Here is an 18,816-nt window from a genome sequence, read left to right on the forward strand (position 1 = left end):
TTCCATTGATTTTCCCCTTTAATCTGATCAGTTACATGTTTTATCCAACTCATCCCACTCCGTAGCATTTAATCGATCTCATCATTTACATACATAACCAGTAGGAGGTCTCATATAAATTTGAACGTTTCCAGCGATGAACAGCGCCATCTCTGCGAAATCCATTTCTCTGAGCTCAGGGCTGGCGGCTGCAGGCAGAGAGTTGCCACGAGGCTTCCCCGGTTCTGGAAAGCTCAAAATGTGAAGAAAGGTGGAAAGTTGATGGGCGTTGATCTGTTACTGCTCGATAGGAAGGTAATGAATCTTGGTTTTCATTTCGCCTTGATAACACGTACTCATTACGAAATAAGATGCTTACATTCTCTGTGAAATAGGTCACCGTCCAATTTGATTCAGGCTACAATCAATGTCCATCGGCTCAAAACTTTCAGGACGGCTGGCTGTATGACCCAAATGTGTTTGATGCAAAGATGATAAACCAAAGCTTACGCCTTTCAGACTCCCTGTATCAATTCATTTTAACATGATTTCATCATTTTAGGAATATCGACAAACAGAGCTCTGCCGTTGCTTTCCGTTTATTCAGGTGATGCCTTTTCCAAAGTTTTTTCTATTACGGCTTTGGTTTTCATTATAGGAAGATTCCACCACTCATCACTGGTGCTCCGATGTGCTTCCGCCGCTTCTTCTTCCTCAAATGCCACCACGGCTGAAGCTCCCAAACCTTCCGGCTGCAAAATAAGGGCAGCTTCATCTTCTAATTCCATGTCTGATCGTGAGGCCATTCTCTCTATTCGTCTTAAAAAGATGATTCATTTGCAAGTATATTACTGTGATGGAGGTTTCTTCAAGTGTTTGAAGCTACTTTCTTTTGTATCAAGACATTGTTTTTAGGTTGTCTTCTCTATTTTGTGATAAGTGATTTTGATCTGGTTCATTAGGTTGAAGAACTGAGAGGTCAAGGTGTTGAGCATTATGCTTACAAGTGGGAAAAAGCCACAGTGCAAATCGGCTCCAAGAGATCTATAGGTATCTAGCGAACGGAGAAGAATCAAACAATGAGTGATCGTGTTTCTATGGTCGGGAGAGTCGTTGCTCATAGAGCGTTTGGGAAACTTGCATTCTTGACTCCGAGGTAGGACTCGGGAAACATTCAGCTTTAAACTTCATCCATTTTTTCTTAATAGATCATTAAGATGGCTTTGGTTTAACTGAAGGAATGCAATCTCTGCATTTAGAGGATGCGGTTGGAGAGCAAGTAAGGCAGCATAACGCAAAGCGAACAGCGGCTGCATCGAACACTCCTTAACAAAACGCAAAGAAAGACGATGATGATTCATATGAGGTGACCCTAGACGAAGACTTTCTCACTGCCCTGGAATACGTAATGCCTCCTACTGCTTCTGGAATGGTATTGTATCTTATTTTCTTTCTTGTATACGATTAGATTAATAGTATTGACGTTGCTTAATTTGCAAGTCAAAAACATTACCAAGCTTTGTCTGCTCAAGTACTTATATAAGTTCTCTTACTGTTATTACGTCTTTCCTAGAGGCCTGGTATTGACAGGCAGGTGATGCTGTTGACAAACTCTGCGAGTATAAGAGACGTCATTGTGTTTCCTGTTCTGAAGGTTCAGCAGTAATAATTGCGCCTAACGTGGTAATACATGTTGTAGCTTAGCATTACTTGTATCTTCTTTTTGGCTATTTCTCGAGCTGAGGAAGTTGGAAGAAGCTTGTGTAACATACACAATTGAATAGTAACAAACAAATCCAATGATCTTATGCTTGATACGTGCTTGAGAACGAAAAGAGTTCCATCATGTTTCAGAGCTCTGGGATCAAACCCAATATCAGAACATTCAATATCCTCCTTGATTCATATGGGAAAAGAGGAAACTACAAGAAGATGAGTGCCGTGATGAAATTCGTGGACTTAGTCACCTACAATGTGGTCATTGACGCCTTTGAGAGAGGATATTTGAAACAAATGGAAATACCTATTTAGGCTAATGCAATCATACAGAATAAAACCAAGTTGTGCTTATATTCTTTTTGCTCTACTTTGTCATTTTATAAGATTTTGAATGGTAGTTATGAAAACTTATAAAATAGTATGAATCTCGGATTAATAAATGATTTATAAGCATTGTAAAATTTTATATATTCTTATTAAAAAGTTTGAACTCTTCTATTTTCTTTACGAAGATCATAAAATGAATTTATTAAGAATAAAACATACGAACCCGGCGCTATGCCGGAATACCACTAGTATTCAATAAATCCATCTAAACTCTAAAAATGTAGCAAAACCCCAAAAGTAAAAACCCTATCTAAACTCAACCCAACCCACTCCCCCCCCCCCCCCCCCCCCCCCCCTCCCCAAACTTTGGAAAACCCCAAACTATAAACCCTATTGATACCTTAAACACCAAAAAATTTTAAAACCAACAAAACCCAATTTTCCCTCCTAAACAAATTTGTCTTCTAACCCAAAATAATTCTCTCCAAAACCCATTAAGCCCCATTATGTCCCCTCCTAAAAACAGGGAGTGGAGAAACCAACTCTCCTCTCTCTCTCTAGAGATCTCTCGCTCTCTCTAGAGAGAGAGTCCTCAAGATCTCTCTCGAGATCTCTCTCTCTCGCTCGATCGAGAAGAGAGACAGAGATCTCTCTCTCTTCCCTCTCTCGAGAGAGAGAGAGAGCTTCTCTAGAGATCTAGAGATCAAATCTCTCTCGCTCTCGATCGCTATTCTCTCCTCTATACTATCTATCTCTCGAGCTCTCTATAGCTCGATTCGATTCATCTCTCTCTCTCTCTCTCTCTCTCTCTCTCTCTCTCTTCTCTCTCTCTCTCTCTCTCTCTCTCTCTCTCTCTCTCTCTCTCTCTCTCTGTTCTTGTCTTCTTGATTGTCTCTTCGATTCTTCTTCTTCACTTTCTCTTCACCCTCTGCATCGTCTCTGTTACATGTTAGTGTTTCTATCCGGGTTAAGGTTTCGATTTCATGTTAGAGTTTCCATTCGGGTTTTGGTTCTGTGTTTTGTATATTAGTGTTTCAGTGCTTACGTTAGTGTTTCCATTAGGGTCTTATAAACATTAACTATCATATTACGTGAAGTGTTCCAACAACAATGTATATACTTTTATGTGGCACAAAATTGTGGAAGAGAGTTCCATAATTACCACTGAGACATTATTAGTGAAGTGGGACACCACGTGAAATTAATTTCATAGGGACACCCAAGAAAATTTAGATTTGATCTGAGGAAGTTGTTAACCAGACACTACTTATGTGAATTATATTCATTTCCAATCCCATTGAACTCATCAATTTGCCTAAAAATATATTTATGACAAACTTAAATATAGATTTTCCTTTTCTAAAAGTTGAGATATATACCCAAGCTAGCAGCTAGTCAGCACCTCTTAATACCCTGTTTCCTCATGTATTCCTTCAGGATTAAACAAACTAACAAAAATCCGTAAAACAAATCCGTATATACTGTAATATTTTAAACTTTATAATAGTAATAAAACAAAAATAAAAATAATATGATGAAAAAGCCTTTCTCTTCACTATAAATTTACGTTTTCGGTTTCTCTCTTGTCACAACAAACTCTTTTCTGTTTCTTCTTACGTCACATCGGATCTACACCAAAAAAAAAAAACTAATTTCTCCTGAATCTCTCAAATTTTCTTTTCCCTTCGGGATAAATGGAGAATCTTTCTCAAGTCCTCCCTCGTGTCCTCGTGGTCTCTAGACGCACCGTTCGTAAAAACAAATTCGTCGACTTCGTTGGTTCTTCTCTAACCTCTCTGTTTTGTTGCATGCATGGTTCTGTTTTTGTGATTTAATAACTGAACGTATGTTTTCGAGGTTCCTCTCTGTTTTCCCCTGTAAATGTTTCATTGGGTGATAATGGTTAGTTTTAATTTTCAGGTGAATATCATCTTGATCTGATAGTTCGTTATGGATGTGTACCAGTGATTGTTCCACGAGTCACTGGTGTTCACATGTTGCTCGAGAGCTTCAAGCCAATCCATGGAGTTCTTCTTTGTGAAGGAGAAGATATTGATCCTTCTCTTTATGAATCTGAAATCTCTTCTCTTTCACCGGAAGAGCTTCAGGAGATTAGAGAAACACATGCGAGTGATACATCCATTGACAAAGAGAAAGATTCCATTGAGTTAGCTCTTGCTAAGCTCTGTCTCGAACAGAACATTCCTTACTTAGGAATTTGCAGAGGATCACAAGTAATATCTATGTCTCTGTTTCGTCTTTTGTAGCTTTCTCTAGAATTAAAATGTTAATGATGGATGATAACATTTTTGGCAGATTTTGAATGTTGCATGTGGTGGGACTCTTTATCTTGATTTAGAGAAAGAGCTTACGAATAAATTACCGGAAGAACGTAGAACGAAGCATATAGATTACGATAATTATGATGAGCATAGACATGTTGTGAGGATTGTTGAGAACAGTCCACTTCATTCTTGGTTTAAAGATTCGTTGGATGGAGAAAATATGGAGATTTTGGTTAATAGTTACCACCATCAAGGTGTCAAGAGGTTGGCACAGAGGTTTGTGCCAATGGCGTTCGCTTCTGATGGATTGATGGAAGGTTTCTACGATCCGGATACGTATAATCCGGAAGAAGGGAAGTTTATAATGGGTTTGCAGTTTCATCCTGAAAGAATGAGATCAAATGATCTTGACGAGTTTGATTATCCTGGTTGTCCTGCTGCATATCAGGTTTGTGTTCTTGAAAATTAATTTATACATTAATTGTGATTAAAAGAAACTTGTGAAATGAGATTTTTTATAAGGTGTTTTTTATGATTTTGATTTAGGAATTTGCAAAGGCGGTGATTGCGTATCAGAAGAAGTTGAATAGCTCAATGTCCGTTCCAAAGACGTTGGTGCTTGACGGAGAAATGGAGAGTAAGAGAAAGATACTTGTTCGATGTTTCTCACTTGCGAGGTATATGTATACTAGAGGAGCAACTGGGAAGAACCCTTCAAAAGTATCAGAGCTCGAAGTTGGCGCCGAGTTTCTTGAGGTAAAGATTGCTAAATCTCTCTGCTTAACTTTAAGTACATGTTGAGTCAAATATTGATGCAAAAGGCAAAGTGGTTTAGATAATACATCTTTGGCCTTTCGTAGGCCTAAAGGGTTACATAGTAAAAGTTATCTTTTTAAAATACGACTATGCATTTCAGTGGGGGTTAGATAATGACTATGGTTGTTGTGATGAGCCAACGGGATCCCGGATCGGGCCAGCTCGTTTTATACCGCAATTCCAAACACTTTAACTGGTTATGATTTTGGCGTTTGTCACAAACATGCACGTGGGTAAAAAAAACAAAGCAGAAGTCCAGGGCCTTTGTCCCACCTAAACAGGAGAGAGCTGATCATCAGTGTCCAGGGCCTTTGTCCCACCTCAATAACTCTTTCTTTCTTGACAATTTTTTGTTATCAATGTAAGGATGTTTCTCCCTTTACCGAGTTAAGTAATGTTTTGGTATACGGTGTGGGCTGTGGCAGTCAAACACGGCGCTAAGCACAGAGCAAGAGACGAGGCTGAAGGAGATGGGAGCGACGGTGAGGAACGGAGGATCATATATGAAAAAGTTGAAAGTAGACGAGGAGAAGCGGAGGATAGTAAGGAACATGATGAACAAGATGAACATAGAGCAACTCTCAGAGCTTATGGCCTTTTATCATTTGATTGGGAATATGTGTGGAGAAGTCTTGGAGCAAAGGCTTCGTGGTAATGTTAATGAATGCTTCAAGGATATGTGAATGTTTACATGAAAGGCAGAGCATGCTTTCAGAAATAAGGGGACTTTGTTATTCGCCAACAAACTTGGCTTAGTAATTTACTAGTAATGCAAATACAATGACGTTTTAAACTTTTTGTGACACTGCCCATTTATCATGAATTATGGGATTAAGTTATAACATAATGTGATTTCAGAAATAGGGAGGATTACGGGCTTCGACAATCGACAATCGACCCCATACCTCTTGATATTTAAAAAATGAATTATGGGATTAAGAACATTTTGCAACAGGGTATTTTGAAGGATCTTTCACCAAAAACAAAAATAAAAAATGAAAAAGGATGAGAAAAGGAAAAAAGAAAAGGGTAAAAAAAGGTTCAAAGACGTTTCTTCCCTGAGAAATTCTACTCTCTATTTAAGAAAAAACTCAAACCATCAAGATTTTAAAGGTGATCATTCTGGAAACAAGAAAAACGAATAGAATATGAACGTAAAGGAATAAAATTACAGGAATAAAAATGAATGGTTGTTTCGTCTCAAATTTAACAAGGAATACTTTTATTCTTTATTTCTCTACAAAAAAAAAGAATGGTAGAGAATGAGAAGAAAAATTTATTCCTCGTGAATAGTGATATTTTTTAGGAACGTTAGGAAATAGAAAAATTTATTCCTCGTGAATGGTGATATTTTTTTGGAACGTTAGGAAATACATTATTCCTTGTCGTTCCTTTGTCACCATTCATTCACAAGCCAAAGATCGGAATTTATTGCTTCTACCCAAAGCCCTCCAAACTATAACCTCCACCTCTTACACTAACACCACAACTTATTTCTGCTGCCTATGTTTGCTAATTATGTTGTAACATCTTGGTTGTGGTATATGAAGAGATTTAAGAAAATTGATTTTGGTTATCTAGTTACTAGTGCATTTACTTTTTCTGTCACTCATCTATTTAAAATTCCAGAGTAAAGTGTACTTGAGATAGAGTATGAAAAGATTTAAAATTCCAGAGTTAAGTGGACTAGAGATGGAATATGGAAGGATGTGTGACCTATCGGAAAGTGATTCTTAATATCGTGCGAGTGAGACCAAAACACGATGAAAGGTGATATAGTGATTGCAGGGTAAGTAAACAATGATTTTGAGCCTTCGAACAAATTAACGCACCGTCCATCGAATGAGATGAAGATCACGATACGACTGAGCGGGCGTGCGATCAGGACATTACAAGTGGTATCAGTCAAGGCTCACACTAACATAGGTAACATGATGAACAAGATAAACATAGAGCAACTCTCAAAGCTTATGGCCTTTTATCATTTGATTGGGAATATCTGTGGAGAAGTCTTGGAGCAAAGGCTTCGTGGTAATGTTAATGAATGCTTCAAGGATATGTGAATGTTTACATGAAAGGCAGAGCATGCTTTCAGAAATAAGGCGACTTTGTTATTCGCCAACAAACTTGGTTTAGTAATTTACTAGTAATGCAAATACAATGACGTTTTAAACTTTTTGTGACACTGCCCATTTATCATGAATTATGGGATTAAGTTATAACATAATGTGATTTTAGAAATAGGGAGGATTACGGGCTTCGACAATCGACAATCGACCCCGTACTTCTTGATATTCAAAAAATGAATTATGGGATTAAGAACATTTTGCAACAGGGTATTTTGAAGGATCTTTCACCAAAAACAAAAATAAAGAATGAAAAAGGATGAGAAAAGGAAAAAAGAAAAGGGTAAAAAAAGGTTCAAAGACGTTTCTTCCCTGAGAGATTCTACTCTCTATTTAAGAAAAAACTCAATCCATCAAGACTTTAAAGGTGATTATTCTAGAAACAAGAAAAACGAATAGAATATAAACGTAAAGGGATAAAATTGCAAGAATGAAAAAGAATGGTTGTTTCGTCTCAAATTTTAACAAGGAATACTTTTATTCTTTATTTCTCTACAAAAAAAAAGAATGGTAGAGAATGAGAAGAAAAATTTATTCCTCGTGAATGGTGATATTTTTTAGGAACGTTAGAGAATAGAAAAAATTATTCCTCGTGAATGGTGATATTTTTTTGGAACGTTAGGGAATGCATTATTCCTCGTCGTTCCCTTGTCACCATTCATTCACAAGCCAAAGATCGGAATTTATTGCTGCTACCCAAAGCCCTCCAAACTATAACCTCCACCTCTTACACTAACACCACAACTTATTGCTGCTGCCTACGTTTGCTAATTATGTTGTAACATCTTGGTTGTGGTATATGAAGACATTTAAAAAAATTGATTTTGGTTATCTAGTTACTAGTGCATTTACTTTTTATGTCATTCATCTATTTAAAATTCCAGAGTGAAGTGTACTTGAGACAGAGTATGAAAAGATTTAAAATTCCAGAGTTAAGTGGACTAGAGATGGAATATGGAACAATGTGTGACCTATCGGAAAGTGATTCTTAATATCGTGCGAGTGAGACCAAAACACGATGAAAGGTGATATAGTGATTGCAGGGTAGGTAAACAATGATTTTGAGCCTTCGAACAAATTAACGCACCGTCCATCAAATGAGATGAAGATCACGATACGACTGAGCGGGCGTGCGATCAGGGCGTTACAAGTGGTATCAGTCAAGGCTCACACTAACATAGGTAAAGATCTTGGGACGCAACGAGGATGTTGCGTTCTTTGAGATATGGTGAATTGTAACATCCCGGTTGTGGTATATGGAAAGGCTTAAGAAAACTGATTTGGCTATATATGTCACTAAAGTGAACTTACTTTTTTCCGTAACACATCCTTTTAAATCTCTAGGATTAAGCGTGTTTGTGCTGGAATATTAGAAGAATGAGTGATTTATCGGTAAATGATTTCCGATATTGTGCAAGTAAAGCTAAAACGCGAAAAAATGTCATATGGTAATTGTAGTGTCAATAAAAAATTATTTCAAATCTTTGGACATATTAACGCACTGTCCATTATGGAACCTACATGCCGATGTGTGGGGGCGTGGGACAGTCAGAGCTTTACATATGCCGTCCAATATTTTTCTTTCATAGGATTTACGAATGGTTTTTAAAAAAATAATTTAAATAAAAGTGAACATTTCATTTTTTATGTGTCTTTGTATTGTTTTCAATTTCAAAAAAAAAAAGATATTATTGGAATAATAAATAAATTTTGCTCCGCTAACATTTTTCAATATTTCTGTTGCGGTTGTAATTATTTTTCTGGTACGACAATAAGATTCTCGACAGTGAAGCCAAATTTTCAGTTTCCTTTTAGTTAGGGAACAAAAGAAAAGAAGAAAAGTCTAAGTCAACTAACAAAAACGTCTGACTAATAAATTATCCAACTCTAGTGCATATCTCTCCTTTTTCATTCTTGACTGAGTCCTTCCCAACTTGATATTTTTTTTTCTTTCTTTAATATGAGCTTTTATTATCTAGTTGATATTCTTTTTCTATTTTCTTTGTTTACTCATTTATCTACTCTGCTCACACCAAACCAACCCCCCAGAAAAGACAACTTAATTCAGATATCAATCAATCAGTCATGTTCTCTCCAATACTCTTCGGTTTCTCAAACCCGAATTCTTATCTGATCTTGATATTCTTCTCGTTCTACTTTCACCATCTTCCTTGTGCTCTAAGTCAACCAGACCTTAAGTTTTGTGATAACCTGTTTCACTGTGGGAATATAACAGCGGGGTTTCCTTTCTGGGGAGAGGCTCGACCAGAACCTTGTGGTCGTCCTTCTTTGGGGCTTCACTGTCACCAAAACTCGAACAAGACTTACTTTATTTTCTCAGGTCAGATGTACAGTGTCCTTTTCTTAGACAACTCAACTAACACCCTTGGGCTCGCGAGGCAAGACTTTTTAGGTGTATCATTCTGCAATTCCACATTAACCGGTACAACGTTGACTAATGAACTCTTTCAGCTTTCGCCAGAGTACACGACCCTCTTTGTTTACTATCTCTGCGAACCTCATCTTACCAACCCCGCAAATTTCAAATGTCCAAAGATTGGTATTGCCTCAATGCATCGGAGCAATGAAAATCATAAAAAGTGTTCTGCGAGTTTCAACATCACTGTTCCCACAAGTTATGCTCCAGAGATGAAAACTCTGAACTTGTCCCGTTTACAAAGTGTTCTCCGAAAGGGATTTGAGGTGAAACTGATGATTGATGGGAGACCGTGTCAAGAATGTAAATCCACTGGTGGAGTCTGCGGCTACGATGTTGGCACTCCTGTTTGCTGCAGGAGAAACTCTCCATCCAAAATCAAATGCAATCGAATGATTCCATCTGGTATGTTTCTGAACTATTAGCAAGTTTATTATGCATATCATCTTAGTTTTTCCCCTTGCCAAATTTATGCAGCATTGCAACGATGCAACCAGACTAAAACAGAAAATAATAGCTCGTTCATAAGTCGACTTGCAGCTTCCTAAGTTCCACTATGACACATAATGCAACTATAAACCTATGTTGCACAATAAGTAAATCAACAAACATTTACAAGATACTAATCACCAAGAAATTCAAGAATCACGGCTCATACTAATCACATGTCACAAATATCTTTTCTTTCGGTTTTCCTATGTTGGATGTGTCACTTCTAAGACATACCTTATATCCTAGTGAGCTCAAGATAGAAGGTAGAAACTTGAGTGGCTTTAAAGTCTTGATCTGTCTCTAGCAACTTGGTATACACGGTTTCAATCAAGTCATTTTCAACTTATGGACGTCTTCATTACAATGAAACATCCCCTTTCTTTATCACAGTCCCTTCTTCTACTTCATAAACATCGTTCAGTTTTCCATGGTAAATGGCTAAAGAGTCATAGTCTTGTTCCACTCTTCTTTCTTTTTCTAGCCCCATTTCTACTCTTGCTGACTTTTCTTAGTAAACTTTTTGTACCGGCACTTACGTTTTAAGTCGTCTTACAAAAAAACAAAACAAATAAATACTAATAAAAAGTTAAAAACTGATATATTAATAGCAACCATTCAAAATAAAATCTTTAAAAATAATATAATATCCTGACTGTCCACCAGTCCATTCGAAGACTAAGTCATCCTAACACGCCTAATTACAAGGAAATTTCCGTTTGGTAATAGATTTCCAGATAAAGAAACCAAGACTTCGACAAAAAAACTATGTTCCTATTCTTCTAAAACTACTTCTTCTTCTTCTTCTTCTGCCTCGTGTTCATCTTCAAGAAAAAAAACAGACGAGAGGACCATGATAAATCTTTATCAGTCTCTGACAAAATCTTGGTCCTATGCAACCATATGGATGCTCTTTGTGATTCCCTCTTTTGCTTTGTCAGTTGATGAGCATCACAAAAAATGCTATCCACCGTTTACATGCGCCAATCAGAGAAATCTCAGTTATCCCTTTTGGATACCTGAGAGAAAAGAGTGTGGCCACCCGGATTTCGAGCTCAACTGCAGCGGAGAATTAGCAGAGTTTAGTAGATCCTCCGTTAAGTTCCAAATCCTTGAGAACAAGGGTTACAGCATAAGACTTGCCATAAAGGATTATCAAAGCAATCTTTGTCCCCGACACCCTGAAAATGTAGATATCAACCAGTATGTCCTTCCATTTTCTCCGGACACTATGCTGTCAATATTTTATTACAACTGCTCTGCTCCAAGGGTAGATGTTCCCCCCGGTTTTAACATTAGAAAGCTGGACTGTGGGAATGACAATGGTAGGCGTAGTTACTTTGTCTCGTCCGCTTTACGTTCCTGGGATAGAGCTATCTTAGAAAATTCAAGCGCATCGTGTGAAAACAATGTCAGTATTCCTGTATCTCGATATGCCTTGAGTATTGAAGACGGAAACCCGACTCTGGAAGCTATAGAGAAGGCTCTTAAGGATGGTTTCGAGGTTATGTTTACCACTGAATGTTGGGAATGCAAACAATCGCAGGGTTCTTGTGGTTATAATGATAGCTCGAGAGCATTCGTTTGCTACTGTGTGGACGGGCCTCACAAGCGTACATGTATAAATCTGCTTTTCTAATCTCTTTCATCCCTCAGAAGTTTTTTTTTGTCTTGAGTTTAAACTGGCTTTTTTTCTCATGGTATTTGTTCATGCAGGTCCCTACAGACCTACAAAATCAGGTAGGTGTGTCTATTCTTTTCCTTTCTAGGAATCTAAATTCACTATTTTAGTTAATCTGTATCTCCGAAAGTTTGAATATAATGTCCTAATCTTCTTCCACAAGATCCACATCTCATTCCTTCCTTAACAACTGCATGATACCCACTTCACAACCTTACCTTTTCACTGGAACTCCCTTGCTGACATAGATATAATTTGTTATGTTCCTTTTATGGTGACCGATGAGAGAAACTCCCTAGAGTTTCAAGGCTTGTTTTAAATATAATTGTAAGCTCTGTCTTGAGTTTGAACTAACACATGTCTCATGGTATTTGTTGATGCAGAACTCACCCAATCAAAGAAATCAGGTAGGTGACTATTCTTTTCCTTCCAAGGAATCTAAATTCACTATTTCAGTTAATCTAAATATTAGTTCGGTATGAAAGTAAGTGTTAATCTTCTTCCACAAAATCCAGATCTCATTCCTTCCTTAACCACTGCATACTAGTATATTACCCCATCTACCAACCTCACCTTTTAACTGGAACTAGTAAATAGCTAACATGAACTTGATTTATTACATTCCTTTTCTAGTGACCATTCAGAGAAACTCCCTTGAGTGCAAACCTCGTTTTATATACGATGATTTCGAGTTCTGTCGTCAGTTTGAACTAACATATTTCTCATGGTATTTTTTGATGCAGAACTCACCAAAAAACAGAAACTAGGTAGATTACTGTTCTTTTACTTTCGAAGAATCTAATTCCAGTAAAACATACCTTGTGGGTTCTTGAGGCAACCTAACAAAGCCCTTGTCTTCTTGCTCCTCTCTAGGAATCGGATTCGCTGGCGGGTTCTTCGGTGCCATTCTTTTAGCAGTAGCTGTGCTCTGTATCATCTGGAGAAGAAAAAGATTGGCAGCTCAAAACATAAGCAAAGGCATTTCAACAACATCTCCTTATTCAAGCAGTAATACAATGTCCAACACTCCAACTTCCACAACAATCTCCGGAAGCAACCACTCTCTCATGCCCTCAATCTCCAACCTTGCAAATGGAAGCGTCTACTTCGGAGTTCAAGTCTTCAGCTACGAAGAACTCGAGGAAGCCACCGCGAACTTCTCAAGAGAGCTTGGAGATGGAGGATTTGGTACTGTCTACTACGGTAAGAACCAAAACTCTAATTACATACCAAATAAAAACCTTCAAACTTGTGTTTTAAAAGCTTAAAGAAAAATTCGTGAAGGCATACTAAAGGACGGACGAGCAGTAGCTGTAAAACGACTCTTCGAGAGATCATTGAGACGAGTGGAGCAATTCAAGAACGAGATCGATATATTGAGGACTTTGAAACACCCGAACCTAGTGATTCTATACGGATGCACGACAAGACATAGCAGAGAGCTACTCTTAGTGTATGAATACATTTCTAATGGCACACTCGCTGATCATCTCCATGGAGACCAAGCACAGTCTCGTCCTATTTGCTGGCCTGCAAGACTCAGCATCGCCATTCAAACCGCTAAGGCATTGTCCTTTCTCCATGCCTCAGGTAACACACAAATTGAACTAACAAACAGGAACACATGAGATTCCTGAAAAATTGATGAAATAGTATTTAGTGCCGGCTTAGATGGGGATAATGAGTGCGACTACTCCACAGTCCATTCTCGTGTCTGAATTCCCGTAGCATTAATAAATAAAAACCAATTTCTTTTCTTTTTGGTAAAAAAATAACACCAATTTCTATATTTGTTTCATACTAAAAAAATTAAAATATTAGATTAATAATTCCATTTGCAGTATTAATCAGTAAATTATTTGATAATACTTTATTTATTTTCCAACATAGGTTTATTTGATAATACTTTATTTACCATCTTTTCCATGATTTTAGGATAAATCATTAGTTTAACTAATATTATTATTTAAAACTTTATTTTATTATATATTTATCATGACATTTAAAATAATTAATAAACAGTAACATATTCTACTGATATATACTATTATCTTAAAATATATATTTAATATATAATAATCATGATATTTAGGATAATTAACTAATAAATGAATATCAGTAATTGTTATTAAAAGTATCTATCGATAATATCATAATTATGTTTATCTTATATTTATTATGATTTTAATGCCTAGTATTATAGCAAATTTCTCTGATTCTTATTAGCAGTACTTAAAAAATACAAATTATTATACAATTTATATATGTATAATAATATATTTTAATTAATTGATTTATCCGGTTGGATCAGTTAATATAACTAAATCATATCTATATACTATAGTTTCTTAAAAATAACATCCAGTGATTTATTCGCTGCCACCAAATTCAAACTATTTTCTCTATTTTGGTTCGGTTCGGTTTTATCGTATTAAACACTCTTAGACTATTTTTATTTTGCTGATGTTTTATGGTTTGTGATTGTTTATAATAGTTTCAGTGGCACTACATTTTTTTTCATTCCAAATACAATATTTTTTTAATTTAAAATCCAAGTTTTTTAATTTGATTATTACTATAGAAAAGATTTCGATCCAAAATCTACATTACAGAAATAAATCTATTAAACCAAATAAAATAATTTAATACATTGATTACCAATATAAATATTGAAATTTTATAACTTATCATACTAATTTAAAATTTAAATCTACTTCAATATTTTATAATAAAATAAACATTATTAAAAATTGTTATATTAATATATATATATATATATATCTATAATATTATTTGAGAAGTCAGTTTCTTAGGTGTCGCGCTCACATTAACTCTCACGATGGTTGATTACTATGATACTCTTAATGAAATAAAAAAGTACATTTAAATATTAATATTTACTTTTTTAAATTTTTCAAATAACAATATAAATAAAAAGGAAACATTTATAAAGTTTAAAAAATAATTTTAAAGCGAAATATATATGTATATATAATATAATTTCATAAAAAAAAGGAAAGTTCACAAAATAGTAATATTTCATTTAAAAGATATCTTTAAGTAACAAAAAATATACTTTTGAAGTAATAAAATATTTTTTTATCTATATCTTCTTAGATGAAAAAAATATATTTATATATAATGTGATTTAGTGTTTCAAAAAAAAATATAATGTGATTTCATAAAAACAAAAGTTCACACAAATGATCTTGATATTAGAAAAATAAATGTTTTTCTTTTAAAACATAATTTTACACAATACAAATATATATTTTCAAAGTAATTGAATTTTTTATATATATCTATATATTTTCTTAGATGATTACACAAAATAATTAAGTAACATAAAGGTATATAGGTTTAATTGACAAAAAAATTAAGTAACATAAAGGTATATAGGTTTAATTGACAAAAAAATAATTTATTATTATTATTATTGAAATGTTTTTTTTGTTTTTTATATATTTAGTTTACTATAATATCTTACAATTACATGAAAATAAATAAATTATATTTTACTTATATAATATAATTTATAAAATACAATCACATTTTTACTGCATATATTTAGAGATATTGAAAAAACTAAAAATAAATTTTAGCAATAAACATATTAACAAATGATTATATTAGCAAATTATTATATTAACAAATGATTATATTTTAAATAAACATATTAATATATATATATATATATATATATATATATTAGTTGGCACAAGGTGAGGGACATAACTAGTTTGCAGTACTATATCAGTAGATTATTCGATAATTTCCTTAGTCATTATTATACTCTCTATCATTTTCATTCCATTAATATTTATATATGTGTGTTTTATTGGATGAAAAAAATTAGACTTACTAGATGATTTACGTAAAATACTTTTTATGTAGATATTTTGTTTCATTATTAGATTTATAAGAAAATTATTCATAAATTTATATATAAAAAAAATTCAGCAAAATTATCTAAAACTAGAAAATATTAAGGATGTAAAATTTTTATTCAAGTAAAAATAAATGTTGACCTGGTCCGTAACAACATGCTTTCAGGAATCATACACAGAGATGTGAAGACTACAAACATTCTTCTAGATAGCAACTACCAAGTGAAAGTAGCTGACTTTGGTCTCTCACGGTTGTTTTCGACGGATCAAACTCATATCTCCACCGCGCCGCAAGGAACTCCGGGATATGTTGATCCCGAGTATTACCAATGTTACCGTCTCAACGAGAAGAGCGACGTTTACAGCTTCGGAGTCGTCCTCTCGGAGCTGATCTCGTCCAAAGAAGCAGTCGATACCACTCGGCATCGACACGATATCAACCTCGCGAACATGGCCATCTCCAAAATCCAAAACGACGCCGTCCACGAGCTTGCGGATCTGACTCTCGGATTCGCGAGGGATCCTGCGGTGAAGAGGATGATGATGTCGGTTGCTGAGCTGGCGTTCCGGTGTTTGCAACAGGAGAGGGACGTCCGGCCGTCGATGGATGAGATCGTCGAGGTTTTGAAGGGGATTCAGAAGGAAGGGATGCGAGATTTTCCGGAGGTGGTGGACATTGATGTGAGCGGAGGAGAAGACGTTGTGTTGCTAAGGCACGGAGTTCCTCCGCCGTTATCGCCGGTAACTGAGAAAGAGACAAGTAGTTCGAATACGACGTCGAGTTCGTTTTGAGAGTGTAGTAGGAGAGACTTTGGACTCTCCCCTCAACGAGGGTTCGGTGTAAGTATATATAACCATTGTGAATTTCACCGTTTCACTTTTATTTTACCTGACGTCTGAATTTTTGACTTTTTTTCTGGGGTATTTTGATATTTTCACAGAAAGACTAAAAGGATGTCTTCAACTAGTAGTTTGATCTCATTTGTATCAAAATGACAAATAAATTCGAGTGTTATGGAATTTGTCATTTCATAAAACACTCTAAAATTTACTTTTATTGAACAAAATTTAAGTTAAATATTTTAGAGTAATTTAAGTGTTGATAGAGTGTTTGATACGAGTTTCTTAGTTATGAAAGTAAAAATCTAAATCTCATAGTTTTAAATGAGATTTTAGAATTGTTTAACAAAAATTACACCATATGTTTAGATTCACCTACAATCAATCATCTCAAAATTCATTATAAATCAATTCATTTCAAATCTGAGATTCAATACACCCTCTTATACTTCTATGATATACTCATTGTTTCAATATGTGAGAAGTTTTGAAAATATAATTTTTAAGAAAATTAGTTTTTTTTAACGAGCTGACAAAACTATAGTCTAATTAAAATGAGACATCTCCTTCTTTGCATGTATAGTAATTTCTTATGTGCCTCTTAAATCTCTTATGCTCCAATGGTTTAAATGAAACATGAATATTTTATTTTACCATTTTTTATTTTCTGATATTATTATTATTTAAAAAAAATATCAAATTTTCGAAATTTCAAAATTATAATATTAAATATTAATTATCTGACTAGAACTCAGTATATCAATGTAGTTTTACTTAGTTGTATTCGGTTGTACTTCACTAGACTAAGTAGTACAGAGTTAGTTATACTTAGTTGATGTTGATTTCCACTTTTGTTCTTATAAATTTATTATTTTATTTTTCCAAATATAGACTACATCATCCACGACAAATAACTGAAGTTATAATCATTTGGAAGTCTCGGGACTAATATTTCATATTCAAGAAGATTGAATCATTGAAGACATTGGAAACACTCCATAGTTAAAAGGAATCTTTTATAAATTTTGTGGAACCGAAATTTGCACCGTCGATCCGTAATCGAAGGAAAGCCAGGAAATTTTAACTTTCAATGAGGTCCTGAATTTTCTGCGAGAGCCAACGACAAGTGACCAAATAAATACGGAAAATATGAAAAGATAATAAAACGAATTTACAGAGAAAATAGATCTTTATTTCGAATCCGCGTAAGAGCATTGCGATTATTACAAAAAAATTATAAAAGCTTCGGCCGCAATAGCTGTCAGCGAGTTCTCTAGTTCTAGCCAGCAAAAACCTTAAACCTCACAGCTCGATAACAACAAATGAAAAAGATACGAAAAATGTTTTGTTGATTTTGGGACTGAACCTTGTGAAAAGTTGCTTACGTACCCCTTTCAAGGATCAATTCGAACGTAGTTCAATTAAAAGAATGGAACAAGAGATCGAACTGCATGTGCGAGTTCGTCTAGTAATTGAGTGCAGGACATAGGAACTGCGCATGTCGAGTATAATGCCTAAAATTTCTAAGTGCAGGAAGTTCTAAGAGTCTATAAACAATCGTCGTTGTGCTTCTTGCCTTGGCTCCCCTTATTTACGCCTCCAAGGATGGATGTCTTTCCTTTTATGCCCTTGATTCGAGTTTATCCTTTGAAACTTTAACATTTATTTTCTTTCGCAAATATTTGATAAACCGTTATAGTAACTTTTGAAGAAAAATACTCCGGTATAATTATTTTCCAGGCCACGGGCAGGACACCGGCCTCCAGGTTCCTGCGAAAACAGAACCTGGCTCTGGCCCCTACTCCCAGTCAGCCTCCGGGTAAAATGGAAGTTTTCTACTTAAAGGGATTCTTCCATATTTCTGAACATGGAAGAGTTTAACCTATCTAACCGACCTCTCCAAGACTATATAAGGGGAACCTAAACCATAGAACAAGGGATCGACTTTTAGAGACTAAGAAAATAGAATTAGACGGTAGAAGTAGGGTTTATACTCCAAACATTGTAGTTTTTGCTCAAATTATCAATAAATTAAAACATCTCTTTAGTCTCGATTCTTACTCTATCAAACCATTCTTCTATTTTTCAGTAGTACTCACAAAGATCCTACACATAAATCTCCTAACAGAAATGTGGGCTCGTTTTCTCCTACAATCGTAAGTGGGTTTTGGCCGCGTTTTAGATCCTTTTCAGGCCGTTTTTCGACTTAAGTGTTTTCTCACTTTTATAA

At 35.1% G+C, this 18,816-nt stretch overlaps 3 protein-coding genes across 4 annotated transcripts; all 3 read left to right on the forward strand.

The window, feature by feature from the left end:
• The first annotated feature begins 3,603 nt into the window (after positions 1 to 3,603).
• LOC106445886 (putative glutamine amidotransferase GAT1_2.1) lies at positions 3,604 to 5,936 on the forward strand. Its single transcript, XM_013887528.3, has 5 exons — positions 3,604 to 3,804; positions 3,946 to 4,259; positions 4,342 to 4,758; positions 4,857 to 5,066; positions 5,552 to 5,936. Exons 1-5 carry the CDS (start codon positions 3,720 to 3,722, stop codon positions 5,807 to 5,809), a joined length of 1,284 nt encoding a protein of 427 aa, XP_013742982.2. The 5' UTR covers positions 3,604 to 3,719; the 3' UTR covers positions 5,810 to 5,936.
• A 3,144-nt stretch (positions 5,937 to 9,080) lies between these two features.
• On the forward strand, positions 9,081 to 10,802 carry LOC125607890 (LEAF RUST 10 DISEASE-RESISTANCE LOCUS RECEPTOR-LIKE PROTEIN KINASE-like 1.3). The gene is made up of 2 exons (XM_048777396.1): positions 9,081 to 10,094; positions 10,167 to 10,802. The coding sequence occupies exons 1-2, from the start codon at positions 9,338 to 9,340 to the stop codon at positions 10,235 to 10,237; spliced, it is 828 nt and encodes a 275-aa protein (XP_048633353.1). The 5' UTR covers positions 9,081 to 9,337; the 3' UTR covers positions 10,238 to 10,802.
• Positions 10,791 to 16,824, forward strand: LOC106445888 (LEAF RUST 10 DISEASE-RESISTANCE LOCUS RECEPTOR-LIKE PROTEIN KINASE-like 1.3). 2 transcript variants are annotated; one of them, XM_013887531.3, is made up of 7 exons: positions 10,791 to 11,797; positions 11,895 to 11,918; positions 12,243 to 12,266; positions 12,603 to 12,626; positions 12,733 to 13,062; positions 13,144 to 13,449; positions 15,913 to 16,824. In XM_013887531.3, exons 1-7 carry the CDS (start codon positions 11,032 to 11,034, stop codon positions 16,536 to 16,538), a joined length of 2,100 nt encoding a protein of 699 aa, XP_013742985.2. In that variant the 5' UTR covers positions 10,791 to 11,031; the 3' UTR covers positions 16,539 to 16,824. The 2 variants fall into 2 exon arrangements, with proteins under 2 accessions (XP_013742985.2, XP_022573761.2); XM_022718040.2 differs by lacking the exon at positions 12,243 to 12,266.
• Positions 16,825 to 18,816: the final 1,992 nt, after the last annotated feature.

Source organism: Brassica napus, chromosome A4 (assembly GCF_020379485.1).
Source record: "Brassica napus cultivar Da-Ae chromosome A4, Da-Ae, whole genome shotgun sequence".
NCBI lineage: Eukaryota > Viridiplantae > Streptophyta > Magnoliopsida > Brassicales > Brassicaceae > Brassica > Brassica napus.